Below are 20,772 nucleotides of genomic sequence, written 5' to 3'. Positions count from 1 at the left end.
AAAACTGTACCTTCTTACTAAGTTAAATATATATCTGCCTTAGTGACCCAGTGATTCTACTCCTAAGTATTTATCCAAGAGAAGTAAAAGCATGTATCCACGAAAAAACTTGCACAAAAATTTGTTTTATAGTAGCTTGATTTTTAATATCCTCAAATTTAAAACAACTCAAATGTCTATTAATTGGAGAATGGATAAACAGATTGTGGCATATTTATACAATGGAACACTAATGAACAATGAAAAAAATTAGCTCTCTCTGTAAAGCTGTCACTATGTGAATCCATATTCATACAGTAACATGGATTAATCTCAAACATCTTACTGCATGAAGGGAGCCAGCTTTAAAAGAGAACATACTATATGATTCCATTTATGTGAAATTCAAGAAAAGGTAAATTTATTTTGGTGAACATTTTCAGAAAAGTGGTTGTCTATGGAAGTAGGGGCACTAGGGAACTTCCTGGTTGACGGAAATGTTCTGTGTTTTTATCAGGCCGATAGTGATGTGGGGCATACATTTGTCAAAACTCATTGAATTGTATACCTGACTGTACATAAAGTTTACCTCACACTAAAAAGAAAATGTTAACAAATACTGAACTCTAGTTGGAAGATTTGCTTTTTGTAATAGTATGTATTAGCAATTACGAGACCTCTTTCTGTGTATTTTATGTGTGAGAAATTGAGTAAATATATTGAGGATGATGGGAGCTACATTTCTCACAATCAGAGAAGGTTGTTACAGATGTGGAAAGAGGGGAAATTAGAATGTATCTTCTGGTACAAGTTTGGAGCTTGAGGTATCACTGTACACTCCCTATTTGTGATGTATTTCTATATCTTTGTTCCGTTTATACACCTATATTCATATCTATATAGAAAGAGATGTGGAAATAGATACCAACATGCATTTGTATGTCTGCATATCCAGGCAGACATAAACATACAGCAGGTCCTCGAGTACCGTCATTTCGTTCAGCGTTTTATTGCAGTGTTGATGAAATGCCGTAGGAACCTAACCCTCATGTATAGCAATCAGTCCATGGTAAAACTGGTTTTGTTATACAGCATTTCACATAACATTGCCCTAGGTTCTACGACTTTAAGTGGGGACTTAATGTACATATTTCTCAGGTTCGTTCACTGAAAAAGCCTTGAAGCAAGAGCGCCTTAGGGGCCACGAGCACATCTAACCCCCATTTCTCGTTATCATTCCCCACCGGAAAGATCCGGTCCTCTCCAGAGAATTGGCTGATTCCCAGGGCAGGGAAGAGATAAGATGATTCTGGAACATCTTGTTATTCCGTAAAGTAAGGGAGGGCTTAAAGAATGATGAGGGCATGTCAAGGGACACAGCAGCTTGAACAGGTGGCAAACCTGGGAAAATCTGAGCATCAACATGAATAGTGACAATAACAGATTATAACCCATTGGATAAAATAAGAGTCCATGAATCCATGTGGATATTAACAACCAAATAAATAAATGGGGGAGGAAAAAGCTCTCCGTCATATGGAATGAATGATGTTGTTAGAAAATTATCAATGATGCTAAAACCAGTGGGCGAAAATTTAATGAGGAATCAGATCTCTATCAATTCTCAAAGCATCTCCACACAAATTACTTCCTGATTGCTAAAGGAAAATGGAACTAAACAATGGAGAAACTTTGTGGATACCATCTGTCTGTCTGTCCGTCCTTCTGTCCGTCCGTATATCCATCCATCCATCCATCCATCGTCTGTCTATCTGCAAGAGAGAGACTGAGAATTATAAAATAATAGAACAAAATGTGAACAAGTTTTGAATTGGGAATTCTTTTGTATTTTTCTGTCATTTTGAGATAATATCAAAGTTAAAAGTTTAAAAGCTAAACTTTAGTAGAAGGAAATGGGAGAATTATACTTTATAGCTTTGGAGTGTGGAGAGTGTTTATAACCATGATTGAGGACCCGGAAAAGTGCAGGAGACGTGAAAGATTGATGCATTAACTAGAAGAAAATTAAAAATTTCCGCGAGGCATAAATATCATTCAGAAAGCTAAGGACAGTGTCCAGCTGTGAAAAATATTTGCAATTTATATTACAGGCAAGGAGTAATTTCCTTAATATAGAAAACCTCCTAGAAATCTGGAAGGAGAAAGACTGACAGGTTAATTAAAAAAAATAGTCAAATGATATGAATATGTACTTCACACATACACACGTAGGCATGAACATGGCCGCATTTCTTGGTACTCCAAATCAGATGTTTGCTGTAGCCTTTGATCAGTTCCCAGCCACATCCTCTTCCATCTGGATCTGCTGTCCTGACCCTTCTCAGCCAATGAGAGACTTCTAGGCCTCTTGAGTAGGAGTTGTTTTGATGGCTGGTACTGCTCAAACTGATTTCTGCATTACTGTGGATGCACCATTAATTTGTAGTCACTTGACATCTTTAAGGCATAATTAACACTGAAGAAAGACCTTGGCTGAAAGTGTTAACTAACTGGAAAGGAATGGTATGGCTTTCATTTGTATGTTTCATTGACCTTAAGTAAACTGTAGTGCTGGTCTCTTGGGGAATGAGCCCCAGCTGGGACCTCTGGTCTTGCATGCTTGACTTATTAAGTGAATCGCATCACGATTATTACTACATCACATCCCAGGAATAAAGCAGAAAATTTGTGAGAGAAAGGTCCAGTCGAGGTCTTTAAAATAATCAGAGATCTCTTTCTTAGACACACAAATTAGTTAGGATGCTGTACAGGGTGATTGCTTTTCTCTGGCAAGAGCCTAAGTCAGGTTAGAAATCATGGCAGGTTAGTAATACAGAATGACCAGCAGCGGTTCTTACAGAAGTTGATAAGAGCCTCAGGCTACACTGGCAGAACTCTGATTTTACAGGCGAGGACCTTGAGCTCTAGAGGAGGGACGTGACTTTTCCCAGGTTGTTCTTTTTCATGCCTAGCTTGCTGAGGTTTGTTTGTTTGTTTGTTTTAATTCATAAAAGGGTTTTGAATTTTGTCAACTGCATTTTCTGAAGCTATCAAGATGATCATGTGGCCTTTTTGGTCTTGGTCCATGGTCCTTTAATATGGTGAATGGCATTGATTGAGTTTCTGATGTTAAACCAACCTCGTATTATTGAGATAAACTTACTTGGTCCTGATGTGTTATCCGTCTTATAGATTACTGAATTCGATTCAGTAGTATTTTGTTACGGGTTTTTACATCTAAATTCATGTGGAATTTAGGCCTGTGGTTTTTCCCGTGTAAACTCTGTCTGATTTTGGCCTCATGAAAAGAATGGGGGTGTTTTCTCCTTATTTTTCTGAAGACGTTTGTGTAAAATTGGTGTTATCGCTGATGAAGGTTTGATGAAATCCAGCTGGGAAACCATCTGAGCGCTTGGAGCTTCTTTCAGGAGGGTGTTTTTAATTATGAACCCAGTGTCTTCTTCAATTGCTACGAGGCTCTTCAGGCTTTCTATTTCTTCTTGAGTCCGTTGGGTAATGTGCCCATTTTATCTGCTGTTGGATCTATTGGCACTAAATTATTTACATCATTTCTTTATTATCATTTTACTGCATGTAAGATCTGCACTACTGATATTCGGTTTCATTCTCGATATTGGTGATTAGTTTCTCTTCTTCCTCAATGAGCTTGATTTAGAGGGTCGCCGCTGCCATCGATATTTTCAGGAACTAGTCTGCTTCGGTTTAATCGATGCTTCTCTATTCTGTGTCAGTTTTCAGTTTCACAGTTGCCTGACCCCGTCTTCCTGGCTGGGTCATTGTTCCTTTCTGTCCACTCCTGCCCACCAGGCACGCACGGTCCTTTCCTCTGAATCCTCACATCCTCCGTTGCTTCTCTGTGATATGACACAATTTACATTCGATGTTTCCGGGCTCGTGTCTTTGACTAGACTTGAGCCCCTCGAGGCTGGTACTGTTTCTGCCGTAGTCCCTTACCCTGCAGTAGGTCACCCAGGGTCAGTGAGTGCATGATCAGATGGGTGTCCGAGTGCTATTCTGAGCAGTCTGTATAAAAGGCAAGGAGCGGGCTGTAGAGCCACCCAGCTCTGTGCTTACATCCTGGAGGTGCCGCTCCCCCGGTGTGTGGATTGGAACAGACACCTGACTGCTCTGAGCCTGTGCCTGAAAACAGGACTTTCCTTGCGCATGTTAGAGGCAATGTGCGTGGATCACTTAGCATAGCGTTTGGCACTGAGTAAGTGCTCAATTAAAGGCAGCCATTGAAAGACCTTTCGTTTTAGCTCAATCAGCTGTATGCCTAGAAAATATTTCTTCTGTAGTTCTTTGCCCATTACTGACGTTTGGGATGGACTTCTTCTCAAAGGGAAGACAGCGGCAGGCTCTAAGAAAGGAGTCTCACGGCAGAGCAGTGCTTCTCCTTCTGTTTTGATTGAGAAACTTGAGCATCCTGTGTCTTGCCTCATGAACTCACTTCATGGTTTTATTAAAATATTCAAATTTTATGTGTCCAAGGAAGCTTTTTTTTTTAAAATCAAAGAAGAAAGGCAGTAATACTCAATTTCACAAAACCTTTTTGTGCTTGATTTTCGTAAATTAGACAGATATTTTCTCCATACTTGTATCTTTTTCTTGGTTCTCTGCAGAGCAAAGAAACAGCCAATTCCAAAAACATAGAAAGACAGACTATTTCATCTCCGTTACATGATACTTGAACGTTACCTATCTCTGTTTTTTGCTCAGTTCCCAGATGATTTCTACTAATCACTCTCTGGAGGCGACTTTCAAGTGTACCTAAAAAAATGAAAAAAAGCCAGTGTGACATTTTTCTGTTACTGTCACAGGTTTTGGCTTTGCAAGAGCATCATTGAGAATCTGTTTGTTTTCTTGACCAGCGTACCTGCAGTTCGTGGAAGCTGCTGTACGTGTGTTGGGTGAGAGGTTGGCACAGTTGTTCAATTCAGTTAATTTATTCAGACATTTATTCACTCAGCCTTTTCTGAATTTTCCGAGATCAGCGACCACACCTATTCACCTTGTTCTAATAAGCACAGGGCTTTAATAAGCACTCAGAAAGTCTCCAGGAAGTGTTTGAAGACGAATAAAACAACAGACCAAACAAATGGAAGTCACTTGGATTCAGAAAGGCTTATTGAGATGTGTGAGGTGTGGGGTCTCACCTTCTGCTGATGACAAGGTGGTTTTCAAAAAGCGTAAGACACGTTCACAGGAGGTCCTTTCGAGGTGATAGCACAGAGCTTTATGCTTTTGCAAAAGGATTTGTGGTTTTGGTGAGTCCAAAATATCCTTGCATATTAAAAACAATCTGTATTTCACTGGGGCCTTTATAAGTGCGGAGGACTGAAGTCTTCTTCCTGGAGGAGGCGTGGCTTTCTCTGAGCCCCAAGGGTGGAGCAGCACTCATAGGTGGAAAAGTTAGTGGGGGGCACTCCTGGTGGCAGCAGTCGAAGGGAACCTGTAAGCACATGGCATGAGGACACCCTGGGGAGTGGCGGGAGGTGGCCTTTCACAAGGGGCCGGAAGGCCTGGAACAGACCGTTCTCTAGGGACAATAACAGGTGGCCAGTAAGCACATGAAAAGATGCTCAGTGTCACCTGTCATTAGGAAAATGCAAATCAAAATCAAAGTGAGATGCTGCTTCACACCCGTTAGGAGGGCTATTATTAAGGAAAAAAAAAACCAAAAAACCAAAAGCAGAAAATAACAAATGTACAAGGATGTGGAGAAATTGGAACCCCTGTGCACTGCTGGTGAGACTATAAAGTTGTCCAGCCACTGTGGAAAATGGTATGGTGACTTCTAAAATAATAAATATACGTATAAATAATCGTATACCCAAGAGAATTGAGAGCAAGGTCTCAGGACAGATACTGGTGCACCTGGGTTCATAGCATTATTCACAGTACCACAGGGGGAGCACGGGGAGGTTCATGGATGGATGGGTGGAGACGCACACGCGGCCCACGCACATAATGGAATAATTTATAAGAGGCTTTTAGAGTCATCAGATTCAGAGGCAGAGAGAGAAGGGTGGTGCGAGCGGCGGGGGCAGGAGGAAATAGGGAGCTGGGGTTCAACGGGGACAGGGTTTCCGTTTGGGAGGATGACGGTGTTGGTGGCACAGCCACCAACTGTACACGGAAATGTACATTTCAAAATAGTCCAAATGGTCTTATTTACGTTATGTGTGTTTGACCATTAAAAAAACGGTGAATAAAATGAAAGAAACGGTGCTGAGGTCCATTCCGCATTTCCCCCCGGTGTCAGCCACGTGGCGTCGGTGTCCGACGGCGACGGAGCCGACGGAGACGGGCATTTATTCAACTCGTTCATGCCTCTGAAAGGTCTTCGTTATTGTCCCCGCTGAACACTTGAGAAGCCAAGTCTGAGAACGGCGAGATGACGCGCCCAGTGGCAGGAGCCCTCCGATGGCACTGGCGTGGGGGCCGGGCAGGGGGCTGGCCCCAGGCTCTCGCCCCAGCTTTTCAAGGCCCCGCTGGAGTCACGTGTTTCACTCTGCCTCGGTGCCCCTGGCACTTGCCACCCCTCCTCCAGAAGCTCGGAGGTTCGCTTCACGGGAGAGAAGGGTCTGGATGGGCACGGACCGGGGGCCGGGGTTTGGTTTCTTACCTTCCCTGCATGCCTGGGCCACCTAGAGGGCCCCGCTCAGCGCAGGCAGTTCACGAACGCTCGAGCTGATCTCTTTCTGTTGGCTGTGTGGTGGCTGGCTCTGCCCCCGGTGACACGGTGTCCTCACCCTGTCCCTCTTAGAAGGGCTCGTCTCTCCTTGGCCGCTGGCTCGTGGTCAGCCTGTGACCTCATTTCTCGATGGGTTCAGAGGATGTTGGCCTGGGAGCCACGATCTACCTCCCTCGTGGAAGTGCCCCCTCACTCCCGCCGATTATGTGTGTTTAAGTGATGCTGATCAAAGTGGGCTTTTCTCTCTCAAATGCTGTATCCAGCCACAGGATAGTTTGGGAGCCCCTTTTCGTTTGCATATCTGGGCTCAGAGCATCACAGGAGAGATGGTGCCGGCTGTCACCCTGGCGTGACAGTCGCCCCGAGCTGATGACTTTACCCTTTGGGGTTATCGTCTGCCTCACCTGAGCAAAGCCCGCGTCCTGGGGGAGCGCCGATCAGCTGCAGTGCGCTGACATCATTTTTACCTCTTTTTAGACCCTGGAAGCGATCTTGAATTTCAAATACTCCGGAGGCCCGGGCCACGTCGAAGGGTACTACAGGAGCCTGTCCCTGGGGCTGCACGTGGAGGTCGAGCCGTCCGTGTTCTTCACCCGCGTCAGCACTCTGCCGGCGACCAGGTAAACGGTCTCTCTGGAGTCCGATGGTGCTGCTTCTGGGATTCTGACCTTGGTGTTCATCTTGGTCCCGCTCCCGTCAGACCCGATTGCTCAGCCCCGCCTCATGCACTTGCCTGGAGCCTGGTCCTGGCCCCGGCCTGGTACTGTTGTCCTGTTAGCAGGGCACTCAGCAGGTGGCCACCTGCCTTGGGGACTCCTGGGGGAGTCTAGTGTCTCTTTCTATGTCACTCCTGGCATCCAGTGAGACTTCACGTGCGGGCCAGGCTGTCCAGCATCTCGGCACCCCGCTTCACAGCCCCCAGCCGTCCAGAGCATCCAGTCATTTGTGCCCAGCAAGCCTGTCTTGCCCTGAGCCTCTGTCTCCCACTTCCGTCCCCAGGCCTAGTCTTCCCTTGGGGGGAGGAAATCGGGCATCACGTTCACTTCAGGCCCAGAATGGCTGGGGGTACTGGAGGGATGCTTCTGTAAGTTGGCGGGGGGATGACAGTTCTTCATCCAAAACTTTGACCTTCGGTGAACTGGGAGTCGGGGCGGGGGTGCCGGAAGTGCTGGGCGAAGTGCAGCCCCCTGGAGACCTGTGCCGCTCAGGTCCCTGCCGGCGGCCAGCAGCCTTCGCAGAGCGGGTGCTGGTCCCCACTGAGCACGCCCACACTTCCACATCCCCTGGTGCCATGCGCTGCGGGTGGGCCGGAGCGGGTAGCATTGATGCTCTGGGCAGAGTGAAGGCAGCCGTGGTGACACACACGCACCTGAGTAGCCTTGACCCGGGGAGAGAGCATCACTGCACCCCCGTCGGCTCCCTGTTCCACGGGGAAAGCGGAGGGGTGTCGTCGCCTGTGTGGACATTGACGTAAAGCTCCCCGTAGAGTGTCGCAGCCCCAGATGGCAGGTGCAGTTTCGGTTCGTGGGAGAGTCTGTCTTCCCGGCCATTGGGGAATGGCTTCTGTGAGCATGAGAGGCTTAGCTTGGGCTTTTTAGCATCACATTTCGTCATCTGTCACTTTTTCTGTCACTTTTTCAGTCCGCGAGTAGTGGTCAGTTGCTCAGCTGGCCTCTGCTTTAAGTTCGCATCAAGCATCCAAGCACTTGCCCCGGGGACGCTGGGCAGGGACGGCCGCCGCACGCTCCCAGGCTCCCCCGGGCGCTTTCCGGGCGTTAGGCCTGCCCCGTTGTAAACCTGGGGTGTGTCTTTCTCGTCCCCCACCTCCTGCCGTCACCGCTCACATAACTGGTTCTTGGAAGCAGCACAGGTTGTCACTGAGTGGGGTTGTTTCCGCCTCTCCGTACCTGGCTTCCGTGTCATGGCCCCTGCAGCTGTAAACGACAGTTTCAGGTGAGACAGGCGCAGCCAGGTGGCACGGCGCGAGGGCGCCCGGCGGGGCCGGCAGTGCGCTCGGCTGCTGCCTGGCTCCTGGCCGCCCAGCCCGTTGACCCTGCTCCGCTTTCTTTCCTCTGCTCTTGGGTTGAGATTTGGTCCCCTCTGTTCTCCCCCTCCATTCCTACGAAGTCCGATGGACCCCCAGGCCCTGTGGATCGAACCCGGGCTGTGTCTCCTGACGGCCCCGGCGCCCCGCCGCACGGCGTTCTGTGCGACTCCTCGACGTTCGCCCACTCGGCCCCGCGCCTCCCTCTGGCTCCTGCGTCATCCCACTGGCTCGGAGCCTTTCCCGGCGCCTGTGAGATAAACCCGCAGTCCCTCCTGGGCTGTTCGAGGTGCCTCGAAGTCTGGCCTAGCCCTTCCTGTTCAGCCTGTTTACCCCGGTCCTCCACACCTCCTGAGAAAGACACCTGCTTGTCATCGTCACCAGGATGTGTCAAGACAGTTTATTCCAATGTGCCTTCACGTGCATCTTTTTCTACCACTGTTCTTTTTCTTAACCTGTCTTCCCTTCACTTAACCTTCGGGAAAACGTCTCTGTCGTTAATGATCTGTATTACCATTTTAGTAAAATTTTTCTGAACGTGACTTGGCTGAGTGGGTGGGTCCTTCTGTGGGCCCCCCTGTCCAGTCCATATACTTCTAATGAAGCACTTACCAGACTGAACTTTTAAAACAACACTTTTAATGTTTCAAGTGCTATTCCAAGCATGCACTGAGCTAAGAGATGGGAAGGTCACGGTCTTTGTGTTTCATCGGCCTGATAGAAGCTCATCAGGCAGCAGTGATACCACGTGGAAGTTCGGATCTACATTAAGGAATGACGAATCTCAGACATCATAAATACGGAAATAAATATCAAAGATTTCTTCCCCTCACCTCTTAATTTCTTTAAAAGACTATTGACTGTTTAAAGAAGGAATGATACATTTAATTTCTGTGTCTCTCATATGCAGAAGTAAAATATGAAACAAAAAGCACAAAGAAATGAAAGAGAAAAGGAGGAGGGGATGGAAGTTCTTATATGCAAACTGTGTCATGTTGTTTGTGGTGAGACTGGGGTAAGTTAAAGACGCATATTGTAAACCCCTGAGCAACCATTTAAGGATAATCAGCCAGAAGGGATAAAATAGAATACTGAAGAATACTTAATTCAAAAAGGAAGAAAGAAATGTCAAGAAAGGAGGAGAAAAGAACCAGGAACATATAGTCAAATAGGACACAAATAGCGACGTGGTAGACTTAACTGTACCAAGAAGTACCCTAAATGTCATTGGACTACACAGTGCATTTAAAAGTGGAAATTGTCAGGCTGTATAAAAAACCTACAGCCTACTATATGTTCTGCAAGAAACATTAAATATGCACCATTGGAAAGCAAAAATATAGAGGAAAAAAATGTGCCATGGATACACTAATCATGAGAAAGTCGGCATGGGTGTATGCATAGCAAACAGGTTGACTTTCAGGAGCAAAAGAGACAGAGAGGATAATTTGTAATAATAGAAGGTTCAAGTCGTCAAGGACACCTAGCAATCCTAAATGCAAATGCACTTGAAAGCGTAACTTCAAGATAAAAACTGACATCTGAAGGGAGAAGTGGAAAACACCACAATTATAGTTGGATATTTTAACACTTGTCTCTCAGTAATTGATAGAACAAGCAGAAAAACAGTGAAAATATAAAAAATTACATAGTTCAAGTAAACAATTCCAGCTTATAATTATAGGACATTAAATGTTTATATTAGAAAAGTCGAATGGCTTAGCATCAGTGATTTAAGTGCCCAAGTTAGATTAAAAAAATTAAAAAGAGCAAAATGTACTCAGAATAAACAGAAGTAAAAAAAAAAAATGTGGATATCAATGACGTAGAAAATGAAAAAATAATATGTGAAGTCGGTGAAACCAAAAATTGATTCTTTGAAAAGATTAATGAAATTAAAGGACAACCGGGATGATCAGAATTTTAAAAATTGAGAGAACACAAAGTATTAATAATGAGAATGAAAAAAGGGCCATCACCACGGATTCCGGAGACACTGAGATAATAAAAGTATATTATGAAAAATTAGATTCCAGTAAATTTGACAACTTAAATGAAATGGAAAAATTTTCAGAGAGACACAAATTACTAAAATTAACATAAGAAGAAAGAGAAGCCTTGAGATAGTCACATATCAAAGAGTTTAAATGCTTAATTTAAAAATTTCCATGAAGGGAACTCTAGGCTCAGATGGCTTCACTATGAAGTACACCAAGCTTTTAAGAAGGAAATACCATTTTTACAAAAAAACTCTTCCAGAAAATAGACAAGGAATACTTCCAGCCTCCATTTTATGACACTAGCTTCACCCTGACACCAAACCCAGAGGCATTAAGAGAAAATGAAAATTTAGACCAGTGTCCTCATATGTATATAATTGTAAAAATGCAAAACAATATTGAGAAATCAACTCCAGCAGTACATAAAAGGGATAATGCAACACGGCCAATTCAGGTTTCACCCAGCAACGTAAGGTTTTACCACTGAAAAAGCAGTCGGTAGAATTTACCATATTCCCAAAATAAAGGAGAAAAACAGTGAGAGCATGTCAGCTGATGAAGCAAATTGTCTGACAGAATTTAACACTTACTTATGATAGAAACTCTCAGTAAGCCAGGTGTAGACGAGAACTCCCACAGCCTGATGAAGGGCACCTACGGAAACCCTGGAGTTGAGTAGTTAAATCGTACTTAGTAGTGAAAGGCGGGGCACTGTCTACAACCAGGAGCAAGGCAGGTGCATCTGCTCTTACCACCGTGTTCATTATTTTTCTGCCAGTCATGCTCAGAGCGATAAGAAAGCGATAACAATTGGAAATGAAAAAGTACAGTTATGGTTAGTCACATGGATTTTCATGATATATGTGATCATGTACATAAGTATCCTAAGCGATCTACTACCCCAAAGAAATAATTCCAACTAATAAGTCAAATTAGCAAGATTGTGGGATACCATGTTAATATTCAGAAATCGACTGCATTTTTACATAGTAGCAACTAACAATTTAAAAATGAAATTTTGAAAGTAATATATGCATTACTATAAAAACATAAAACACTTGGAGATAAATTATTAAAAAATATTATCTCTATCTTGAAAATGAGAAATCACAGATTAGGGAAATTAAAGAAGACAATTGGAGAGATATACCATGCTTATTGATTAGAAGAGTCAATTACTACTAAGATGCCAGTTTTCCTAAATTTGATTATAAATTCAGTGCAATCCCAATCAGAATCTCAGCAGGGGTTTTTTTTTAATCCCCCCCGGGAGTGGGGGGTGGAAATTGATAAACTGTTTTTAAACTTATTTCATGATGGAACAGCCTGTTGCCAATGGAATAGGCAAATAACTTGACAAAAAAAGAGCAAAGCTGGAAGACTTAGGCCATGTGACGTTAGGACTCAGCGTAAAGTGACCGAGAGAGGGTGCTGTTGTGGAGAGGACAGACAAAGGGGCCAATGGACCACAACAGACAGTCCAGAAATAGACTCGCTCATACATGATCGTTAATTCTTAAAAGGTATGAAAACCATTTTATGTGGAATGAAAAGTCTTTTCAACAAACGGTGCTGAAAGAACTGGATATGTGGGGGGAATAAACTCTAACCCTACATCACATCACAGACATTCGTTTGAGATGGATTCTGGACCTAAACAAAGAGACCTCAGAATTCTTCCGAGGAAAGGTAGCAGAGTATCTTTGTGACTTTGGGACAAAGATTTCTCAGATGGGCTCAGACACTACTAACCATTAAATAAAAAGTTGATAAGATGGATTTTATGAAAATTAAAAACTTGCTGCTCTCAAAAGGTAAGCTACACACTGGGAGAAAATATTTGCAATACATTTATGCAACAAAAGCCTTATATCCAATATATGTAATGAAGTCCTAAAAATAAATACTAAAGAGACAAATATAAAAAATGGGCAAGAGGCTTGGACGGATATTTCACAAAGGGAGCTATACAAATGGCCCTTAGTTGCTGGAAAGTGCTCGACAGATATTAAGTCACTGGCTCCCGGGATAGTGTGTGTGTCGGCTCTTCTCACTAATATTGATAATTTATGCAGTTTTTCTCATTAAGTTTTTTCATGGTCACGTCCTGGAAGAGGAAGAGGGAAGGGAAATCCTGTTTCTTTAAGGCCCGCTCTATTCTGGGAGTGTCCTTGTGCCCAGCGTCCCATGCAAACTGCAGGGAACCCGTCGAAGTTGGCGTCAGTGTCTGGAGATGTAACGTAACTCACCCCGTGCTGCATGTTAAGGGGTGGAAGGAAGTGATGCGATTTGGATTATGGCCTTTTTTCTTTTTGGATTTATCAGCAGAGCAGTTGTTTACTGATAACGTCGTGACAGCTCTCCACAGCAAAATGTTATTCCTGGGCCACTGTGAGTGCAGATGGTTGGCATAAGGTGGAACACAAGGAAGTCGGTAATTGTTCTTTAGTCTCCAGATTACATTCTCAGTGCCACACAGAGAAGAGGTAAGATGCTTAAGACACTTTATCAAGCATTTAGTCTTTCGAGAAACGTGAGTTAAACGTGGACACGGAAGGAGCCAGTCCAGCTGGGCAGTCATGGTCACAGGTGGTCAAGATGGCCCTATTCCCCCCAGTTCTCGGCAAGTCATTGGCCTCTCCTTCCTTGATGACGTGTCACCCAGAGGAATTGTGGCCTCCTTGGCGCCAGACCCAGTGCCCTCTGCCCCACGTCCCCTGAACTGGGAGCCCAGGGCCCTGGCTCCGGTGCTCGGGGGCCCTTCACCCCCGCCGTGTCTTTGTAAGTGTCTCTCTTTCTCTTCCCGTGTCTCACTGCAGCGGCCGCCCGCTCATCAGCAGAGGAGGTACACATTGTTCTTGCCCCCTTCTCCCTCGGGGTGCTCGCAGGTCTCGGTCGACTTTTATTTAGGCGATCAATCACTTTCGAGGGTCACGCTTTACACAGAGCTGCCTGGGAGCGTCGTTAGGGACGAGCTGGAATGGGTTGGGCCTTGTCACCCTGGCTGAGCCTCCCTCAGGGGAAGCTGGCTCGTGCGGGTAAATGACTTGATCTTAGACATTGCTGCCACGAGCGGTGTGGGAACAACACCCCTCCGAGCGGGGTGAGGGGGTGTGACGGTTATTACATCGTTAACAGAAATCACGGCGCTTGACATATCACCGCACGAATCCCGGCCATTTAGAAAAATTCCATTTCGCCTGCAGGGCGGTGGGGCACCGCTCAACTCCGGGGGGCACAGACACGAAGTCCAGGCCGTCTTAATGCTGGGCTTCACCATGGCCGATCTTCGTTAAGTTGCTGAATTTCTTTATTAAATTGGTTTTGAATTTAACAACAATTTAGAAATTTTACAAACCACAGGATTCAGAATCTGGCATATCTGCATCTGATTTCAAACTCTGATTCTACTGCCGAAATGCTCTGTGGTCTTGAGCAAGTCATCCATGTTTCTTTAAGCATCATCTTTCCTTCATCTTGACATAGAAACAACAGTGGTCTTGCAGGGTCGTGGTGAGCAGGGGTCCCTAACCCCCAGTCTGCAGACCGGTGCCGGTCTGTGGCCTGTTAGGAACTGGGCTGCACAGCAGGAGGTGAGCGACGGGCAGGTGAGTGAGCGAAGTCACTCCCAGCGATAGCATCACCGCCTCAGCTCCGCCTCAGATCATCGGGCGTTAGATTGTCACAGGAGCACCGGTCCCTGGTGCCAAAAGGGTTGGGGACCGCTGGTGGTACATAAAGTGTCTCATACAGTGCCTGACACAAGGTAGATCATTGGAAATGGTGGTTGTCATTTTTCTCGTGTGTGTGACCACATTCATGCAACCACTGTGTGCCACGTTCTTGGGACGGGGATGAGTCAGTGGTGGCAACACGTACCAGCCCGCGGCAGCTGCCCCCACGGCTTCCGCAGGCCATCGCTCACCTCAGCACGTCCAAGGCCTGGTAGCCGGCCCTTCCCCACCTGTCGGCCTGGCTCCTCCGGAGCCACGCGCGTGCTCCAGGCGGTCCTTGCGTTACGCTTTGAGAAACCCTGGTTTGCCGGACGGGGAGTCAGTCACGGTCTTTGAGGAGCTTCGAGAGCTCAGGAGCTCAGCGTGGTAGAGGGGACAGTGAACTTCTGTCACCAGAAGCACATTTGGAGCCCGCGTTCTGTTTTTCCTTCGCTTTCGGCTGAATTAAGGTCTTGGCTTAAGACGTACAGGGAAGCTCTCCATCCTGAAACTGGCTACTATTTTTCTTCTTTTCTGGAAAGAAGACAGAATGAGAAACTAGGCAGGCTTATAGAATTTTAAAAGACCCCGGGAATGTGGCCCGAGGTGCCTGCGGCCCGACTACCTGTCTTGGCTGTGTTCACGTACTCCGTCGCACTCCCAGGAGTGAAGGAACTCCGACGTGTGGCCCGTCGCAGGCCCGCCAGCCAGCGGGTGGCCTCGAGGGAAGAGCCACACCTGCTCTCTGGCTTCGCTGCCACGGATTTCAGACTGATGCAGTCCCTGGCGTGGAAATGCCTCATGCTCGGCCCTAGCTGAGTCCGTATTGAGTAATCGGCCGGATCGCTTGGCTGGCAGAGCGGGATGCTTTTCCTTGACTGCTCCACGGCAGCAGCCCAGCTAACAACAGCACCCGCCCCTCATGCTTACGCAATAATATCCTACTTGTAATTTCGTGAAGCACTTTCACTTAATTTTTTTTGTTGGTGGAGCCTCCTAATAATTCCATTCTTGTCTCAATGGGGACACTGAGGCTCAGAGAAATGAAATGACTTGCTTAAGACGTTACAGTCATTACACAGAAAAACTGGAGTTCAGAATAAGCTTCACGCACTCGGGCTCATCAAGATCGTTGTGGTGTTTATTTTTTAATTGCGTTGATTTGAAGAATTGTAAATTAACGTATAGCAAAATTTTCTGGTGCATAGTTTTGAGCTCTGACCTCATTCAGATTTGTGTATCCACTATAATCAGGATAAAGGATGCTTCTGTCACCTCCCAGACTTCATCATGCTGCTCCTTGTAACCATACCCTGCCCCACCCCTAACCTCTGGCGACCACTGACCTGTTCTCCAGCCACTCACTTGTCCACCGCTATAGTCTGGACTGCCCCAGAATGTTCTCTATATGGGATTATAATGTATGTACAATTTCAGAAGGTGCACTTCGGTTTTAGAAAATACTTGCATCACACACCTGTTCCCTGCCTCATATCCTAGCCCACTTTTTACACGAGTAAATCTCTGTGGCAACCAGATTTTCACAAGAGTAACCTGACAGCCCCTCATCTCAGCTGCATAGTAGTTCTTGACATCTGGAATATTCTAAATGCCGTATGGGCACCCACTCTGCACAGTGCCCCTCGGGGCAGCTCGAGCACAGTGGGCAGGACCTGGAGAAGTAATGCCCTCTTCGTCTCGTGGGCACAGTCCCCGTGGCTCCTCAGAGGGACCGGTGGGGCCGAGCCCCAGCTGCCCACTGGGTGACCAGCTCAGTCACACAGCAGCCACGCACCGTCGTGGCGCTTCATGCCTCCCTGTGTCCCCCGCTGCCACTCCTCCTGGTGTCACCTCCCCAAACCCTCGCGACTCGTCTGAGAAAGGTGCCTCTTTCACGGTCACCTGTATTTCTTCTAAAGAGTCTTAGATGTTCTTTTTTACATTTAATTCCTCATGCAGTGTATTTGAAATGCACTCGTTCATGGCGTGAGGCAGGGATCGCGCTTCCTGTCTGTCTCTGTAACCATCCGTGGCCGCACCGGCACTGTCCCCTCGGTCTCACACCTCGTCCCCACAGCGTCAGGGATCCGCTTCTGTTCTTCCGTCACGCCCAGCGCCACCACCCTCGTCACTGCAGCTTCGTGACAGTGCTTGACATCCGGTCGTCCGCATCGTTCTGTCGCTTTGCACGTTCGTGGCCCTTTGCCCTTATGTGTACATTGTAGAAGGAGCGTGTCAGGTGTGACCGAAACCCTGTTGGGATTTTAGTTTTTCAAGTTGCGTTGAATTTATACAAAATTGGAAAGAAGTGACTCCTTTAAAAATGTTAATTTTTGTAATTCTTGAACATAACACATCTACACATTTATTCATCTTCTTTAATATCATTCCATAAAACTTCAGAATTTTCTCCACAAATATCCTTCAGACGTTTTGTTCGATTTATTTCTAGGTGCGTTGCTGTTGCAAATCCATTTTCCTAAAAATTTCATTTTGTAATTGTTTTTAGTTACATGTAGGAGTGTTACCGCTTTTGTGTGTGGGCGTGTGTCTTAACTTACCTCCACTCAGCAACCTTTCTGAACCCCGTTTTCTTCATTTTACAGTCTACAGAACATGACGAAAGTAAAAATATTTTTTGACTCCCCTCCCCTTTCTCAGCCTCCCCCCTCGGGAGCGTGCGATCTCACGAGAGCAGAGGTCTCATCCTCCTTGCTCGCTTCCGTGTCCCAAGTGCCCAGGACAGTGCCTGGCCCACCCCGGGCGCCGGGCGCTCAGTAGGTATTGGTATTTGTTAAGTGAGTTAATCAACAAAACTCCCATTTCTCGGCAGAGGAGGTAGCACGTACTGACTGTGTCGAAGTGGTCGGACATGCACACCGTTCTTACCTGGACCCCGTGTCTCTTTCCCACCCACAGGTCTACCCTCGGTTCTTCCCTGCTCCCCCAAACCAGGCAGGCAGGTGGGTCTGTCTTTCCAAGACTTGCTCTGATCTGGTTCCTCCAGGCGGCTTCCCTGGGCTTCCCTGTACTTCAGAAAGACGGATCCAGGAAAAAACAAAACAAAACAAATAAAAAGCAAGAATTAGTGCAAACTATTTGCTCAAATGGAGTATAAAACTTAAAAGAAAATCGTCCGGGTGATGTGGGAAGACACGCAGAGGCCAGACGTCATGGCGAGCCCTAGTGCAGCCTGGGACAGGAATTCGTTTATGAATAATAGATAGAAAGCAAACATCCACCGACAGATCCTACTGTCAGCCATCAAAGGAGGAGAGACACTGGTCGAGGCACCCCACACTCAGACAGTGAGCCAGAGAGAGCGGGCAGGAGAGCCGTGGCGTCCACGCCTGCCGTTTCCTTGCCGTCCTGGGAGCGGAAACGAGAGAGATTTGGCCCTCCGTCCCCGCTTTTCAAAATCACTTCCATTTTCCTCCCCTGAAAAATGTTTTACGAATCCCATCTTCCGATGAAAGGTTTCGCTGTGATTAAAGATGTCGTGAAGTTATGACAAAGGCGGAATGGATCGTTCTTGGAAGCTCATTTTTCTGTGAGCTGAGTGGAGAGGCCTCTTGTAGGCAGTTGTCAGAGCTAATGAATATTTTCCAAGTGTCGAACCTCTGGAGGAGACGCCCCCACCCTGAGAGCCCACAGTCAGCCGGTGCGAGCCTGTCCTGAAGACGAGCCGGCAGCATCCAGCAGCCGTGCACAGCGAAGCCGCGAAGCCGCCTCCTCCCTTGGGAGCGGGCTCCATGTACGCACTTCGGAAAACGGATGTTTCGCAGGTGGCCTTTTGATGGTGCCTGTATTTGAGCGTCTGTGTGTGCGCGCGTGTTCGTGTGCGTGCGTGTGTGTGTGCGCGTGCGCGCGCGCGCCCTTGACGAGTCCCCTTCTCTGGAAAGAACGGGACAAGGCTTGCAGCTGAGAGATGCGTCCATCCACTGCAAAGCGAGAGGACTTCGAGTTCGGAGCCTGGAGTCTCAGTCGCCTCCTTGGCATCTCCACCGTCCGTGGAGCCCCGCGTCCCTCCCCCGGGAAGGAGGCTGGGGGGACAGCTCCCAGGGCTGCCGTGACACATACAGTGCAGGCGGCCCGGCCTCTCGTGGTGTCCGCGGTCCCCCGCTTTTTCCACAGCCAGCACGCACTCCAGGAAATGCGTTTGAGAAGGCAGGTGCCCCCGGCAGCGTCCTGTTTTAAAGTCACACTGTGCTGAGAAGGACCCAGAGCAAAATCCTTTTCTGGGTCTTCTGCTTCTGTTGCTGCCTCCCGTGTCTGCTCCTGTCGTGGGTCCGGCTGTCCCGTTTAGACCCGCAGACACGTACCCGTCACGCTCCGGCTGTGATCCTTAGCGTTTGGGGTGCCGCATTCGTTTAAGCGGGTGTTCCAGCAAGTAGTGGCGAACACCCACGGGGCGTGTGCGGGTGGCGTTTTTGTTTTGCGTGTGTAGCTAACGGGTCCAGAGGCGGGAGGCAGTGTGGGGCTGCTTCGGCTGTCAAGGGTGTCCTCATCCCCCTGTCCCCTCCTGACCCCGCAGCTTGTGGCGTCTGTCCTCATGGCCTCTGAGTGGCACCGAGCTTCTTGGCTTCCCTCTCGTCTCTAGAGAGGAAGGAGAGGGGACAGGGAGCCCGAAGGGTGAGCACACCCTCTCAGACCTCGTCTTCCCGCTGGGATGGGAGGTCTGGCTCCACGCTTGCTGGCTAGAGCTTTGTCCCACGGACCGCCCCTGTGGCAGAGGGTCCTCTTTACCATCTGCAGTAGAGAAGACAAAGGAGGGGGCTTCCAGTGGGGGCGAGAGACAGACCGACGGTGTCTTCCACGGCTCTGAAGGGGAGTGAGGGGTGTGAGGCTCACGGCAGACTCGTGCACCGCCAGCTGGGGCTCTCCTCTCCACGGACCAGGGCCCCGCACCTGCTGGAACCTGTGGGACTCTGCTGAACGTTTGGGACGGTGACACACGTGACGTGTGTCGAATGGCGCTGCAGCCAGCTGCCTTCCTGCTGGGCGTCTTGCTCCCATGTCGGGCGTCGTGGTCCTCACGTGTGCGAGGCTGGGAGGACTCGAGTTCCCTTCTAGGCTCACTCGGTTTGTAAAGGGCACAGCAGGGTTACGCAGGTGACGCCAGGAACAACCAGGCTCTCCAAACCCACTTTCTGGCGCTTACAGTTTTGTTCAGAATGAGTCTCAGCAATCTTTTCTGTCCAGGGGCACTTGGCATTTTTGATGAGTCGCATTTCTGACACCTTCGAGTAGTGGAAAAGCTTCAGGGAGGAGGAAAAGGCAAAGTGGCTCTCCTCTCTGCCTGACAGAAGACTGAACTTGCCTTTGTCTTTCCAATGCAGTACCCGGCAGTGCCACCTGCTCCTGGATGTCTTCAACTGCACCGAGCACGAGCTGACAGTCTGCGCCCGGAGCAATGAAGAGCTCACCCTGCACCCCAGCGAATGCCAGCGGTAAGTGTCCCCACGTGCTTGCATCCGAAGACACTGCGTGTCTGTTCATCTTCTTTTCGTGATGGACACATTGGTGTTTTTCTCGTCTGACCCTACCCCCCAAACGCCTAACGTGGACCTCTCGTACCAGATGCATGCACTTTCATCCCTCGTGGGTCAGTAAACATTAGGAAACCCCATAACTCTTCTTCATAAGCTCAAACCAAACAAAACACAAAAGTGCTTTCTGTCCGAGGTTTGGGAAGGGACCAGGAGAAGCAGTGAGGCTGTTTCCTGCACGCTCTCGGCTCTGAACCGTCACGCTCGCCGCATCCTTAAGGCTCACGCTCAGCAGCTGCCCTGGGGGGTGGGGGTGGGCGCTGGCACCGCTCAGTGCTCCCGGAGGCCCACAGGACCTGGAGGCCTCTCGGCAGCCTGTGGAGGCTGGCGTGCCCCCAGAGCTGAATCACTCCGGGTCTGGCTCACCACCCGGCCCCCAGAGGAGCGACAATACCCTCACTCTCCCTCGAATTTGTTTTTGGGGGCTGGGGGAGAGTTCAGGCTGTCTAGGACTTGCTGCAGCTTGTGGGGTTTGGCCGAAGGGCAGATGCGGTCGGCGTCGCCTCCCCATTACCGTATGTCGGTGGCCAGGGAGATGGCTCACCTCTGCGCGCCAGGTGGATGCCACTGGACAGGGGCGACAAGGCCGTGTGCCCAGCTCGGGGTGAGGATGAACTGAGCGCACAGCTCTGCGCGCACAGCTCCCGCGTCCCTGGCTCTCGTACCTGCCCCATGGGAGCTGGGCCAGAACCTTAGAGGGCCCTTCTCTGTCAGCGACGTCGTTCTGGAAACAGGCGCAGGCCCTTTAAGATAAGGCCCACAGGGAGCG

The 20,772-nt window shown here is 48.2% G+C and overlaps 1 protein-coding gene across 3 annotated transcripts in view; it reads left to right on the top strand.

The window, feature by feature from the left end:
• TRAPPC9 (trafficking protein particle complex subunit 9) overlaps positions 1-20,772 on the top strand; it is a 321,573-nt gene that overhangs the window by 198,102 nt on the left and 102,699 nt on the right. For all 3 annotated transcript variants that reach the window (XM_039845905.1, XM_039845906.1, XM_039845908.1), the window contains 2 exons: positions 7,175-7,317; positions 19,794-19,904. In XM_039845905.1, coding sequence (XP_039701839.1) covers positions 7,175-7,317; positions 19,794-19,904 — 254 coding nt within the window. The remainder of the gene's footprint in view (positions 1-7,174; positions 7,318-19,793; positions 19,905-20,772) is intronic.

Source organism: Pteropus medius, unplaced genomic scaffold (genome assembly GCF_902729225.1).
Source record: "Pteropus medius unplaced genomic scaffold, Ma_sr-lr_union100, whole genome shotgun sequence".
NCBI classification, from domain to species: domain Eukaryota; kingdom Metazoa; phylum Chordata; class Mammalia; order Chiroptera; family Pteropodidae; genus Pteropus; species Pteropus medius.
This window is presented reverse-complemented; position numbering and strand designations above follow the sequence as displayed.